The following is a 16,181-nucleotide window of genomic DNA, read 5'->3' as shown; positions in this document are numbered from 1 at the left end:
CTGATGTTGTTCTACAAATATATTTAGTAATCAAGAAGGGAATCGTCCGATGTCAGCTATGTCCGTAAATCCGTATCTATTTTACTGCTCTACAAGAAGCGTCTTCTTTTAGCGTCATTTAGATCGTTCTTGTTTTTTAACCCACTTTACGTCATCGTCGCTAAGTAAAACTTTACCCTTATTCCCGAAACAAATAACTAATTCCTAATCATGTCATAACAACATCTACTCCACTTACAAACCAAATGCCGGCAAAAGTCTTCCGTTCTCACAAACATTTCGTTGTGGACACATTTGGAATCAGGGAGGGGCTTCCTTTTCGTGTCTTTAAATATCTTTAATCTTTTCATAGCTTTGATATGAACCATGTCCACAGTTCTAGACAAAACACCTAAGACTGTCATATTTTCCTTTATGTTCAATGAGCCACAAGTAAAAGCCTGGAAGTGGAATAAACAGTAGGCTAATATTTAGATCTATATATATAGTCTACAGAAGAACTAAATCTAAACTAGATTTAGATATAGACCTAGACATAAAAAAAATGCACTACGGTTATTACGCATAGGTCTACAAAATAAATCATACAGGGGCGTCACACTTTCATAGGGAACCTCAGTGCAGTGAACACCAGGTGGGAAGAGACTCCAGACATTGCAGAGGCAGATCTTTATTGTGGAGACAGCTTGTCGCCCAATACGCCGAACGGCTCGGGAAGATCTAATTAAGTCTAGGCCTTTACTAGACGAAATCTTAGTCTAGAGATTCTTGACTAGATCTTTATAAATAGCCAGCTAGATATAGAATACTCGCTAGACTTAGATATCTTATATCTAGCCAGCTGATCTAATCCAATATACATTTTAAAAAATTACTATAAGAGTCTAGACTTAAGATATAAAACAAAAAATCAAAAAGACTTTTGAAAAGCGTTTGAAGGCCTACGTCATATAGATCTGTGTAGGCCAGGCCTACTAGATCTGAACCAGATCTTGGCCTATGAAACTGAATCAGACATATAGAAGTGGGCTGACCTAATGGAAGAGGTGCGAGAAAGACACGGCATTATCAGCAAGTTTATATCTTGAGTCTAGGCCTAGTTTATGTTATATTAGCTACATTTAAATATAGATGTATAATAGCTACCAACAGGTCATCCAATCAACATATTTGGATGTTTTGCCGCCTCTTATAAGATTATTATTACTATAATAATTATTATAAGGCATATGTCTGTGTCATTGACATTGTTTTGTCAGTTTCTGTTGCCCAAGATACTCGCTAGCAGCAGAGCTGCCATTTAAAAATAATTATATATATATAGATATAGTTCGTCCATCGTGGTTCGATGATGACCACTTTGTGATCCAGGGGGCTGAGGGCTTTGCACTGGGGTTTTATGCCTCCTCATGTGGCTGGTGAGACCTATGTGAGCCCGAAATGTTCGGCTGCCCAATGGGCAGGTTATTCTAGCTGGAGCTAGTGTCGTGGGCCTTGCTTTTCTTCTATGGCGTTTTTCTTCTGCCAGCGTTGTTCTCTTTTCCTCAGCCACCTGTGCGCCAGTTTTCACAGTGCGACGCCATATTAAGATGCTCTGTCATGTGCCTGTCTACCAGGTGGCTAGGACGTGGCTCTATCCGGCCGCCGAAATGTCTGTACAAAGTGTAGAAAATTAACTCCCATAAAAAAAAGGGTGAAAAATGTATCTTTACTAACTTTTTCTCTGACGGATTGGTATCATGATGTTTAACATTTGTGTGTTTATGAAATGAAATTCCGTATGTAGAATCTACCAGGAAAAGAACATGACAATAAGCCAACATGTTTGTTTTATAAAGAAAGTGTGACTGTTTGTATTGTAAAGAAAGTGTGACTGTTTGTATTATAAAGAAAGTGTGACTGTTTGTATTATAAAGAAAGTGTGATTGTTTGTATTATAAAGAAAGTGTGACTGTTTGTATTGTAAAGAAAGTGTGACTGTATTATAAAGAAAGTGTGACTGTTTGTATTATAAAGAAAGTGTGATTGTTTGTATTATAAAGAAAGTGTGATTGTTTGTATTATAAAGAAAGTGTGACTGTATTATAAAGAAAGTGTGACTGTTTGTATTGTAAAGAAAGTGTGACTGTTTGTATTATAAAGAAAGTGTGACTGTTTGTATTGTAAAGAAAGTGTGACTGTATTATAAAGAAAGTGTGACTGTTTGTATTGTAAAGAAAGTGTGACTGTTTGTATTATAAAGAAAGTGTGACTGTTTGTATTATAAAGAAAGTGTGATTGTTTGTATTATAAAGAAAGTGTGACTGTTTGTATTGTAAAGAAAGTGTGACTGTTTGTATTATAAAGAAAGTGTGATTGTTTGTATTATAAAGAAAGTGTGATTGTTTGTATTATAAAGAAAGTGTGACTGTATTATAAAGAAAGTGTGACTGTTTGTATTGTAAAGAAAGTGTGACTGTATTATAAAGAAAGTGTGACTGTTTGTATTATAAAGAAAGTGTGATTGTTTGTATTATAAAGAAAGTGTGATTGTTTGTATTATAAAGAAAGTGTGACTGTATTATAAAGAAAGTGTGACTGTTTGTATTGTAAAGAAAGTGTGACTGTTTGTATTATAAAGAAAGTGTGACTGTTTGTATTGTAAAGAAAGTGTGACTGTATTATAAAGAAAGTGTGACTGTTTGTATTGTAAAGAAAGTGTGACTGTTTGTATTATAAAGAAAGTGTGACTGTTTGTATTATAAAGAAAGTGTGATTGTTTGTATTATAAAGAAAGTGTGACTGTTTGTATTGTAAAGAAAGTGTGACTGTTTGTATTATAAAGAAAGTGTGATTGTTTGTATTATAAAGAAAGTGTGATTGTTTGTATTATAAAGAAAGTGTGACTGTATTATAAAGAAAGTGTGACTGTTTGTATTGTAAAGAAAGTGTGACTGTTTGTATTATAAAGAAAGTGTGACTGTTTGTATTGTAAAGAAAGTGTGACTGTATTATAAAGAAAGTGTGACTGTTTGTATTGTAAAGAAAGTGTGACTGTTTGTATTATAAAGAAAGTGTGACTGCTATGAAACAACAAGATATGAACGGAATTAGAAAACTAATTTGACGGCATTCTTGGTTTTTTTAAAACTACGCCTAGAGATTGGAGGATCCATGGGAATATTTACCAAAAAGAGACAAGAAAATGAGTGGCTAGCTACAATGTAACTCACATTTTAAGTAGAGAAATGAAGTCACTTTTTGACCCGTAAAAACAGATAAACTTCAAATATCCCATTAACCAGTGTAAATAATACTAGATCCACAGGTTACCAATAAAAAATAGTTTCAGGTTGATTTTGTTTACTTTTGTAGGCCTACCTTTTCGGTAATGTGGCCCGGTTATGTGTCCCGCGATACGAGTGTTGGAAATAAAAATGGCCCGTAGGTCACATTAGGTTGGCATCACTGGTTTAAAGCATTTGGGAACGGAAAGGGGGGGGGGAGAATATGTTAACATTTTATTGTTTCTTTCTTATTTTATGGTGAAAGTCTTCTTCTTCTTACTATTATTATTACTATTCTTCTTACTATTCTAATTACTATTCTTCTTCTTCTTATTATTATTATTATTAGTTGACGAAGCGATAATAAGCTGATGCCTTTCGTCGCTTGTCATTTAGCCTAGGCCTAAATTTAAGCCTTTGACGAAAGGTCAAATAACGTGGCCTACATTAGCTCAAATTAGTGGTCAGTGATTTTAAAATAGTAGAGACTTTAATAACTTCTAATATGGAGTCTTCTAGCTCAGTAGTTGGTACTACTGTATACTAGCCATTTACTAGCTGAGTACTAATGGCAACAAAATGTAGATTAAGCTGCAGGAACAATTTTGAGACAATGTGAGACAAAACCGAGCAGAGTTTTCTTGGCTTCCCGTGTGTCTTTTCATTATAGGCCTATATGTCCAGGAGCGGACTGGCTATATTGGCATTCGGGAAATGCCGAGCGGGACTGTAACCCAATGGACGGTGGGACTGCCGAATTGGTCACTTTACTGAAAAATGTCCAGTTAACGTGATTGGCCCTTGCTCAGCTTTTATTAAAGATCTTAACAGATTAGGTACTTTACTGCGCAATACTAGAAAAACTATTGTCTGAAAAATAGTTTGGCCTATACCGTGCTTCTGGTAAACGCCAATCCTTTATAGGCATATAGGGGGCCTACTTTAATCGATTAACAAACAACATAAGGTACCGGTAGCCTATATTTTATGTAGTTCTATGGACGTCGCGTTAGTGTGAACCTAGGCTACATATATGTAATCTGTAACGGGGCCCTGAACTTATACATTAGTAGGCCTACTGCTAATTTCCCGGTGTTATGAGTTAGTATCGTATACGGTAGTCTTTATAGTTCCCCTAATAATGAAATTTTCTCAGAAGACGTGTTCAGTCATACGTTAATTATTAAGTTGAGTTGGTAAATTCGTCGCTAGATCCCAGGATTTCCCCGCCAAGAAGTCATTCGTAAATCAATTTAAAATCTTAAAACTTTAAACTATGTGATCTAATTTGGAGTGGTATCAACGATTCAACTAGCTGGTTGAACCTCATGATGATAGCGTGCACGAAGGAGCCATTCAGGCCATTTACCCCGGCGTGATATGTAGCCGCGTTTACTGGCAACGAAACACTAACGCGTATCCACGAAGATGCAGACTTCAACTCTCAAATTCCTAAATATACATGAGAGCATTCAATGTCCGATGCCTTTGAACAAGTAAGTGGCTCAACAACAGTGTTTTGCTAAGTCAGGGGGTTCTCAACCTGTGTTTTGTAATCATCAGCTTGGACCAGATTTAGACTTGATAAGGCCCTAACCTATTGGAGATATGGGGGCCCTTAATGTAATCAACATAAGGCAATTTATTTTCTTTCTTTTTTTTCAAAACAGTATTTAAAAACAGCCTGTGTTGCTTCAGGTAAATCCAGCACTGGCGTTTGAGTTGGACTCAAGATCATGACTCAAGAATGTTAGGACAGCCATTAGCGACCTTCTATACAGCGTTACTTTCATGATTATAGCACGCTCAGAGCGTAGTGAAGGGGAGAGGGTTTTCGTGTCGTACCTCGAGCCAAGTTGAAGTTCAAGCTTACTTAGCCTCTCCACCGCGCTTCCCACTATACATTGCTGTTGTTACACGTTGAGATTGTATATAACCTTTGAACCTGCCTATTAATAGATATACAAAACGATATAAGGTATACCATGTTTGCATTCATGCATTATAAAGATTTATATATAATGAGAGTAGGTACTAAAAGATGCACGTCATAAGACACGCTTCTTGTGGGCCGGTTCGTATGGTAATACCAGGGCCGATTTTTATAGTCTGTCCGCCCCTGTATATGTCTATTCTCATGTCTTAAGGGGAGAACGGAGAAGAGAGAGAGAAAAAAAAAAGGTCAGACCTCTGTGATTGTCTTGTCCTCCAGGTCGGAGGCAGTTTTCTTCAGGAAGTAGACACATTTGCCACTGATCTCGTTGTCATGAGTTTCCAGATTGAGGACGCTGACACGCATGACTGGTTTATCCTTTTCTTTGACCACATTCGTAAGCGATCGCCCACATTCTGAATCAAACATACGCCACTATGAGCACAAAATAATTTAAATATATAGAGCAAGTATTTTGGTTTGCACTTTTCAAACTTATTTTAAAAAACGAAAGCAGTAAACAAGGTGAGTTGATACGAAGTAAAACAGATATGCATTGAGACATTGTTAAAATTCTAGCTCTATTCTTTTTTTATTTACTTGACAACAATGAAGCTCAATTAAGCGTCCTTGACATTGGTTTATCGTAAAGATTTCCAATATAAGCCTAGGTCTATTATAAAAAGAATTACCGGCAAAAGATATGGGCGGAAGCAGAGTGTACATAAACAGAACGACGTCACTTCCTCGTCCCCTGCTGAAATCCTCTAGCACTCTTATGTACTGAAATAAAAAGTGCACGAAATGAGAATGTGTTTGATGTGTTTCTAAACGACACATTCAGGCCAAGTTGAGCTAACATACGCACGAGGTCATCTAGTCATAATACATAAAACACTTAGCCATGACTTAAAATGTAAAGACAAAACTTCATAAAATCATTAAATAGGACCTGCCATATGTTACAAGACGGGACGAGCTGTTATATCAGGGGTTCTCAACCTGTGGATCGCGACACCCTTGGGGGGTCGAATGACGATTTGGCAGGGGTCGCCTAACACCATCGAAAATTGTCTACTCTTCTATTGCTGTATGTGTGTGTGTGTGGGGGGGGGGTCGCGGCAGAGTGGTGGATTGTAAAAAGGGGTCGCCGAGCATAAAAGGTTGAGAACCGCTGTGTTATATATACCTTTTTGTGACATTAAATATTTATTAAATCTTAATTGTGCGAAATATAAGTAAAGCGAACATAGAAGAAATACTGTTGTGATCTCTCTCTCTCTCTATCTATCTATCTATATCTATATCTATCTATCTATCTATCTATCTATCTATATATATATATATATATATATATATATATATATATATATATATATATATATATATATATATATATATATATATATATATATATATAATACAGAGCTTTTTTTGTGACGGTACGCACCGGTACGGCGTACAGGCACCTTTTTGAAAAAAAAAATTACTTTTCTTGTATTTTAACGTATATTATTAATTTTTAGTAGTTAAAAGTTAGGCAATCTAATCACCTAATCACTGAGTACCGGCACCTATTTTGTTTTTACAAAAAAAAACACATACGAGATAGAAAGCACCCCACCCCCCTTATCTACAGACGACGCTTCTCAGTGTCGGTGGTTTTTTTTACATTGTAACCTACAGACGCACCTACCTGCTGGACATCAACAATGAATTCTTCCACCTCATCGTCTGGAAAACCGAGGTAATGGGAGACGATCGAGAACAGAAAACGGTGAACTTTTGTCAGCTGTGCTCGTCTGTCTTCTCTTACCTCCCTTGCACTGGTCTGGTGAAACAACAAAAAGTGTTTTTTAAGATTGTCATCTATTACACTTGTATTCTGGTTTTATAAATGAATTCTCTTTTTGTGGGCATGTCCCATCCGTTTAAATTGAGTAGTGCTATCCTAGCAGTTTATTAAATGTAGATATCAATAATAGTCCAACTAGTGAGCCTATTCCATCAATGTAGTAAGTTGTGGGCCTATCCTTTCAGTTTATTAAGTTTATGTTGGGGGCCTGTCCTATCAGTTTATTAAGTTTATGTTGGGGGGCCTGTCCTATCAGTTTATTAAGTTTATGTTGGGGGGGGGGCTGTCCTATCAGTTTATTAAGTTTATGTTGTGGGGCCTGTCCTATCAGCTTATTGAGTTTATGTTTGGGGGGGGGGGCTGTCCTATCTTTTTTATTAAGTTTATGTTGTGGGGCCTGTCCTATCAGCTTATTGAGTTTATGTTGGGGGGGGGGGGCTGTCCTATCAGTTTATTAAGTTTATGTTGGGGGGCCTGTCCTATCAGTTTATTGAGTTTATGTTGGGGGGGGGCTGTCCTATCAGTTTATTAAGTTTATGTTGGGGGGGGCTGTCCTATCAGTTTATTAAGTTTATGTTGGGGGGCCTATCCTATTAATTTAAGTGTAAATTGTGATGTCAATTTTGATCTACTCTATCATAAATTATGGTAGCTCTATAACAGCATGCTTAAAATGCATCCGAAAATTTCGTAGGTCACACCAGCGCCAGACAGGCTTGTGGAGGCACATAAATGTAAAGCCAAGCCCTCAGTTACAGCGCTCCCCTCCCCTCCAGCTAAATAGATGGGGACCTACTTCTTCTTGAATATTATTTCCAGAGATAATTTAATGAGTAAACCATCTGCTTATATTTTCTTTCTAAGTTGAATAGTGCGCTCTCTAATTGCAAGAAAACACTTTTTTGACATTTGCTCGTTTTATTATGAGAGCTTACAGCAATGGCTTAGCTTGGCCTCGAAACTACATTTTGACATTCAACATCATGACATGAGATAATGTACTTCATAAATATGTCAGTCTAATGCGAGCAATAGATGCAACATGGTAGGCCTACTCATTTACATACCAACACGATTTGTAAGATAACATGACATTGGCTTAAAATTTAATGTAAACAAAATTTGGTCACGCAATTGGGGGACCCCGTCAAGTGGGAGCACGGAGATATTTTTAAATTTGGATCCCTCCCTACCCCACCCTAGGTACGCTTCTGGCTTACAGTTCTCCCCCCAGACTCTTTGCTGGATGGATGCATTACCCGCTGGATCTTTTTCTAGTAAACAGGAAACTTAATACAATTACCTTTTTGCTCTTCTTCCGAAACCAGAACTATGTGTTATATTTATGTACATTAAAGTTGTTTTTTTTTTTTGTTTGTTTTTCATTACGTTCTTAACTCTTTCTCTCCTAACTGACGATACCAACGTTGATTCCACCAGAATGTGGTAAATAATTACGGAGAGAAAGAGTTAAAACCCTCCCTGACCTTACTGTAAGAGTTTACAGTGCTCTTTTAGGCTAAGGGGGACGAGAACGAAATTTTCTCCATCGTAGAGGGCGCTACGCGCTACCGGGGTAAAAGTTTAAGAAAAGGCCTATGTTTTATCACGCTCACATGTAGATTTAATATCACTGCCTGGTATAGCAATCTAAACATTAAAAATAAAAACTCCATAGAATCCTAAATGCTGCTGGTACGTCATTGGCAAAAGACAAACCCCATTTGGGCAGCTGTTTGAGATACTTATCAGGGAACTCCTGTATGCTGATGATGCAGCTATTGTGGCTGATTGTGATATTCAGCTTCAGTCCCTGGTTGACAAACTATCTGCTGCTTGCCAGAAGTTCGGCTTAAACATTAGTCAAAGCAAGGCCAAGATACTAGTCAGAACACAAACACTGCAACTCAAGTAAACATTAATGGCCAGCCACTAGAAATTGTTGACCATTGTTGCTATCTTGGCTCCATCATATCCAACAATGCTCTACTGGATAAAGACACTAACAACAGAATAGCCAAAGCAATGGACACCATGTCACGGTTGCAGAAAAGAGTGTGGGACAACATATTGCTGACTAACAATACTAAAGCCTTAGTCTACCGAACCTGCGTGATGAGCACTTTGCTATACCAAAGTCAAACATGGTCAACCTACTCATGGCAGGAAAAAAAAAGCTGAATGTCTTCCATCTCCGATGCCTAAGGCGGATCTCTAAAATAAGGTGGCAAGATAAGATAACCAATGATGAAGTGCTACGAAGAGCAGGGTGCCAGGACATCCGCTCTGTTATCAGCAGCAGACGCCTTGGCTGGCTTGGCCACGTTCGTAGAATGCCAGTAGGTCGACTTCCACAAGACATTCTGTATGGCGATGTAATAGAAGGCAGGAGAGCAGCTGGTCGCCCACTTTTACGGTATACAGATGTATGCAAGCGCGACATGAAGCTCTTCAAAATCGACACTAGCAGCTGGGAAAAAGTAGCACTGGATAGATCCACATGGAGAGAGAGCAAAAAGGAAGTCTCTCGGATTGCAGATGCCGTACACAACAGAAGTAGAAAGAAGAATGAAAATGCAACGGCGCCTGGTGATTACATATGTCCAACTGCAACCGCAGCTGCGTATCAAGGATTGGCCTCTTTAGTCACACAAGATGTTGCAAAGGGAAAAGATCGTCTCTCGAGATGGAAAATGCCACAGTCAGAGAAATAGAAACCATCTGATATAAACTTTTCACATGGCAATTATGAGTGAGTCCGGTGTGAATGTATAATTTGGTTTTCTTTAGTTATAATGTTTTGTTTGGTGCAATGCACAAATAAATTGTAAGACACATTTCCTTACGGACAATAAAGATTATTATTTTTATGTTATGTACATCATGCAACTAAGGCATCCACAGTCACACCATTCAATTCATCGCAGTGTTCTTACATGCCACGAGTCCTCGGCCACAGTTGAGATGCTCAGTGTTGACTCCATGAAAGATTTCGTTTTAATGGTAGACTTCCTGTTCCGGGGTATAGTTGAGGTGGACTCCTTTAACGACGTTTTACTGAATGACATTCTGTCTATCTTTTAAGACCTGCAAAAAAAAAAAGTAATCATGTTTTCACCTACACTAAACATGCTCGTATAAATGAGGAAAGACGTTTATTCTTAGCTATTCTTCAGGGCATATTATTTGTTTGTGTAAAGATGAGATTGGGTGGATAAGTTTGGATACTTTCAAAAGTTAGATTTGATGACCCAATGTCCTAAAATGAGGTTTAGACTTCATATACCATGAACAATAGATAAGTCCCATAAAAGTAAAACTATTTAAAACACCGCACAGTTTGACAGTTCCGCCTCTAGGTCATTCTACATCAGGGATTCTTAACCTGTGGGTCGCGACCGCCTTGGGGGTCGAATGACGATTTGCCAGGGGTCGCCTAAGACCATCGAAAATATGGATTGTTATGTCTATTCTTCTATTGCTGTATCTGTGTGTGTCGCGGAAGGGGGGGGGGGTCGCGACAGAGTGGGGGATTGTAAAAGGGGTCGCCGAGCATAAAAGGTTGAGAACCGTTGTTCTACATCAAGAGCGGAGTATGTGTTCTGGCTCCAACACTATTCGGCATCTTCTTTTCAATGGTACTCACTGGCGCTTTAAATCCCTGGAAGATGTAGTATATATCCACAGCAGATGCTATGGAAAGCTATTTAACCTTGCACGCCTTCAAGCCAAAACGAAGATTAGGGAACTGCTGTTCGCCAATGATGCGGCACTCATATCTCACTCACAAGAAGGATTGCAGAAGCTTGCTGAATGTTCTGGCAGCTGCTTGTCAAGAGTTAAGCCTTACAATAAGCCTCTCCAAGACGGAAATATTGGCACAAGATGACGCAGAAATACCAGCGATACATATTGGAAATCACACGCAGTGTGTGCAGGAATTCACACACTTAGGAACAACAATAGCCAGCAACCTAGATTTAGACACTGAGCTGACAAAAAGAATAAGAAAGGCTTCTGTAGCAATGGCAAAACTCTCCAAGTGCGTGTGGGGAAATACCAAATTGACTACGTCTACCAAAATCCTAGTCTACAATGCCTGCATTTTGAGCAAATTTCTTTATGGTCGTGAGAGCTGGGCAACTTACATGCGTCAAGAGCACAGATTAAATAGCTTCCACTTACGCTGCCTGCGACGCATAATGTGCATCTCCTGGAGGGATCATGTCTCCAACCAGCACGTTCTGAAACGGGTAAATATGCACAGCATCTATGTCACTCGCATGCCAGATGGAAGAATCCCTAAAGACATACTTTACGCAGAGCTTGCAGGGGGAGTTAGACCCAAGAGCCGCCAAGACTTACAGAAATGTATGTAAGCGCGACATGAGAGCCACGGGCATCGAACAAAGTATGTGGGAGGAGATGGCCCAAGATCTGACAGCATGGAGACACACTGTACATGCTGTTACTAACTTTGCCGACTGCAAAAGAAAAGATGCTGCATCAGTCAAAAGAAAGAAGAATAAGAAAGCTGCCCTGTCAACTAGCTCTAAGTCAGATGCATATACATGCACAAATTGTGACAAACTCTCCCTCTCCAGAATTGGCTTGATCAGTCAAAACCAGATTATGCCCCGTCTCAAGACGAAACCAAAGCCATTGACTCACCTGTGCGCATTCATTGTCATAAGGAGCCAAATACATTTAAAACCAAAATTAGACAGACAGTTTGTGTGAAAACACAAACTCAAAATTGGCCTTCGGAGTGGTCTTCTTAGGCTGATAAATAGGCAGGTCTCAATATATTCAGCGTCAGAACTTTGAAAGATCTTTATTATCATGCTATCGGATTTTCACAACCTTTTCTAGTTTTCGAAATATAAGCGGGACGGACGGATGGACAGACAAACCACACACAACTAATAGCGGCTTTTCCCTTTTCAAGGGTCTGTGCAGAAACTCGCTTATATTGTGTGAAATTGCATCAACTATTTTGAACCACTCATGTAATTAATTTTAAATGACTTAAAATTTAATTTCTAAATACCTGCAATACCATAAAGGTTTGTAGTCACGGGTCACAAGCCGGTATTCGCCGGCAGTCACCGCATTTGTCGGAATGCGTTTGGTGAGGGTCGGGGGGGGAGGAGGGAGAAGCAGAGAGCACCGATGAATCGCTGCCATATCTCTCATTATTGCAAGGCTTAATTACGACTAATTGACTAACTAATTGGTTAGGTTTTTTTTAAAAATCATTTCCTGTGTTAATGAATAATTGTATAAGTTTCAACGATCCGAGAAAGGGAAGTGGGAGACATATCATACGTGTAACGGCGGAAGAGATTTAGACAAGACGGAGCGACTTGGTATAAACTCGGTACAAATATGAGCTATTCTTGAAGACACCATCAGTTGACTGAGAAAAATGTTATTAATACAGGAAGATAACTACAGAGTCTAATGAATAATATTTTTAAGGATTCCAAATATCGCAAGTAATTATTGAGAAAAAAACAACAACATTCGACTTAATTTATAGATCTAATTATAGATATCGTTAATAGACACGCGCAAACAACTTTGGGTAGCACTGTCTAGGGGAGACAAATCCACAAGTAACAAATGAGGAAGATTCAAGTTTTAAAAATGAAAAGTTACCATCACAAATCTAAAACCAATGTAATTATTTCATTATAGACTAGATCCAGAAATCTAGTTGTAGCCTACATCTAAAACTTGATATTTCTATCACGTTTGATTAGAGTAACACCATTAGTAAAATCACTAAATTTAGATACTTTTTAGGACAGAAGGCTGTGTAATAGACACAAAGACAACATGAGCTTCAATAAACACAATGATTTTATTAGGCTCTATTAGTCTCTTTACTCAAGCCACTTGTTCTCTAAACTGACTTCCTTTTACACACAGTCCTGACACACTGCTGTTCACTCAACCATGTACACTCAAGGTCCACTGGTCATTTCATACACAGGCACACACACTGCACTACCAGCCACTCAAAACACATACACTTACTATCACAGGCTATACAGTGAAGTAGCAGAGTTGCAATGCAGAATACACACATACAATAGGCTACTAACCAAGATTTACATAGTAGGCTAAACTTAAATAAACAGAAAGACACACAAAAATAAAGACACATTTGCTATTTCCATATCATGCATATGCTAGGACAAATTCGTACTAATGCTCCTTCTTCCTTAGTGCCATTAGAGCATGGAATGGGTTGCTTGAATCAGCCAGGGAAATCAATGACTTAGCAGAGTTTAAGTCACTGATTAACATGCATGGCATATGAAACGCATAGGAGATAAATATCTTCTCTTTTGAGCTGTATAAGATTAGATTTGCATACATTATAAAGCTGCCTGATCGTTTGGTAGGCTATGCGCTCTGGACTGTCGATTGATGGTCTCGATGGTCCTTCTTTTTTGACAATACTTAACAGACAACTATACTTGTTCTGGGGGCGCGGTGGCTGAGTGCAGTGAGTGGTTAAGCATTTGGCTTCCGAACCTGGGGTCCTGAATTCGAAACTCGGTGAAAACTGGGATTTTACTCTAATCGGTAGGTCTACCCGACTTTAGTTGGGAAAACTAAAGGCTGGGATTTTGAATTTCTGGATTTTTAGGGCGCCCCTGTATCGTCCAACCTTTACTCTAATTGGTAGGTCTACCCGATTTAAGTTGGGGAAAGTAAAGGCGTTTTTTTCGTTGTGCTGGCCACATTATCTTCCCTATCGATCGCAAGGTCTGTAGGGGAAACTTTGCTACTTGTTATACTCTAGTAGAGAGAAACTATATGAGAGAAAATGATGAGACAAGAAAGGTTGGGAAGGGAATTTTATTAAAATAATCAGAATCCAGTATTCAAATATTACATGGAAATCAGTGTTGATGTGTATATGTGATACAGAGAGAGAGAGAGAGAAAGAGGAGAAAGATATACAAAGAGACTGAGAGAGAAAGAGGGAAAGACTTAGCAAGAGAGAGAGAAAGAGAGAAAGATATGCATAGAAAAAGAGAGAAAGAGAGAAAGATATGCATAGAAAAAGAGAGAAAGATATGCATAGAAAAAGAGTAACTCTTGATCTAGAATCTAGATTATTTAATAAAATTAATTTCGGTAGAGGCTTAGATCTAGTTAAGCAGTAAGAGTTATTCTAGCGATCTGGGTCGAATCTATTTAAAGAACTAGACCAGATCTTTTATTCTTGAAACGAAATTTGTGTCTGTTTTACCTCAATATATGGATTTTTTTTTTTAAAAGTGAAGAATTGATTCAATATTTTGATTCAAAAACTCTTTATAGACTACATAAGTAGAAACTCGAAATTATTTACGAGTCGTGTTCTCCATGGTAACTGAAAAGTCTCGTTCTAGTCGGTGCGCTGCTGGACGCTCACACAAGTCGCAATAGGTAAAGGTGCGCATGTCACGTCAAGGGGATAAAATTCTTTTGATGCTCTTTTTGGACATAATTTTTATCAGTGAGTGTCGTGTAAGGGTGTGAGATAATTAGTTAATGCGATTAATTCAGATAGTGGCGTTGTCTTCGAGTCCAAACATCAAAGATAAATGCAGTAACGTGTTTCATATCTTATCTTATATTATACAGACGTTACTTCAAAAAGAAGAAGATGATTACGTCCTTCGCGTCATGCATCTAGTCATACATGTTAACCAACGACCTAAATTCTGCCAGGTCAGTGGTTTTACTGTCTCAGGCAACCCATTCCATGCTCTAATAGCACTAGGGAAGATGGAGCACTTGTAAAAATTTGTCCTAGTATATGGAACGTGGAATGTGCCTTTATCTTTGTGTCTTTCAGAGTACTTTATTAGATTTTGTCATTGTATTTGGAGGTTATGGTTCAGTGTTTTATGTATAGTTGCTACTTTACTTTTGACTATGCTTAGGCCTACCCAGATTTGACCTACATATTTTGCCACTCCTTAAGAAGACAAACACGTTGTCCGTCGGGAGTCTCTTGATTTTACTTTTCGTCTTCTGCACATTCTTCGGCTGTTTCTTCGGATGTCATTTACTTCCAGCTGCTTTCCTCTATGCTAGTGAGGGCTTGTTGGCGCCTGAGTTGATCTTTTTGTTGGCGCCTGAGTTGATCTCTTTGTTGGCGCCTGAGTTGATCTTTTTGTTGGCACTTGAGTTGATCTTTTTGTTGGTGCCTGAGTTGATCTTTATAGCGTTTCGGGGTTGAGGGAGGGACAGCTCAGTTACGGCAAAAAAAAAAGATCGCTTTTGGCCTTTGGTATCCCCCATGCGACATAGGTGTCTAGGCAGCTGTCGAATGATAGTACTGCTTCTGTAGGCTACTATGAAAACAGAATGTGGTTACTTGTAAAGTAATATTGTCAGCGTATGTTTATTATGAAGTGAAGACACCTTCGATGAAACCGTTTTAGTAACCTTAAATGTCGTCTGTTGAGAACCACTGCTTTATATTTGTTGGTAGGCGTAGAGACCTAGTCAGCTGGATGGTTGCCTGGTCGTGCGGTTTGGGCGCTGGACTGTCGTTCGGATTTATCGACGGTCGAGGGTTCAAACCCTGCCCGCTCCCATCCCCCGTCGTCCTGCGGGAGGTTTGGACTAGGAAGTAAACTATCTTCAACTCTGAAGGAACATCCGAAACATGTAAAACATTTTACAAACAAACTCACTCTCGATTCCAGGCGACCTTAGCGAGACGGTGGCCTATGTCTCTAGACAGTAGCGCAGTATAGATAATTATCATGACTATCACAACATAAGGAGTCTCCATATTAGAGTTTGCTTCTTATCTGTGCCGTTTGAATTTTTGTTTTACATTAGGTCTAGATAAGGAAGCGTGGTAGACAATGATAAATCACTGTCGAAAGAAGAAGATAACCGACAGAATGCAGAATGCAGATAGAAACAAAAGTAGCGGAATGTATCTCGTCGTATAAAAAAAAAATACAAACACGGTAACAAAGACAGTTTATGTGGAAACAGAAACTCAAAATCGGCCCCCGAAGTGGTCCACCAGGTAGGTAAAAAGGCAGGTTAAAAAATTTTCAGAAAGAACATCAGAATGAAATTCTATCAAAGAAAAATGACA

General features: G+C 38.6%; 1 protein-coding gene across 4 annotated transcripts in view; it reads right to left on the bottom strand.

The window, feature by feature from the left end:
• The window catches only part of LOC106068275 (dynein axonemal heavy chain 8-like), a 124,255-nt gene extending 114,118 nt beyond the window's left edge, over nucleotides 1-10,137 (bottom strand). For all 4 annotated transcript variants that reach the window (XM_056006295.1, XM_056006296.1, XM_056006297.1 and 1 more), the window contains exons 1-5: nucleotides 9,991-10,137; nucleotides 6,896-7,030; nucleotides 5,892-5,982; nucleotides 5,455-5,615; nucleotides 239-440 (exon numbers count right to left, since the gene is read on the bottom strand). In XM_056006295.1, the coding sequence (XP_055862270.1) occupies nucleotides 239-440; nucleotides 5,455-5,615; nucleotides 5,892-5,982; nucleotides 6,896-7,030; nucleotides 9,991-10,122 (721 nt within the window). In that variant the 5' untranslated portion in view covers nucleotides 10,123-10,137. The remainder of the gene's footprint in view (nucleotides 1-238; nucleotides 441-5,454; nucleotides 5,616-5,891; nucleotides 5,983-6,895; nucleotides 7,031-9,990) is intronic.
• Between the last annotated feature and the right edge of the window lie 6,044 nt (nucleotides 10,138-16,181).

Source organism: Biomphalaria glabrata, chromosome 12 (genome assembly GCF_947242115.1).
Source record: "Biomphalaria glabrata chromosome 12, xgBioGlab47.1, whole genome shotgun sequence".
Taxonomy (NCBI): Eukaryota; Metazoa; Mollusca; class Gastropoda; family Planorbidae; genus Biomphalaria; species Biomphalaria glabrata.
Note: the sequence above shows the minus strand (reverse complement) of the source record. Positions and strands in the feature narration are given on the sequence as shown.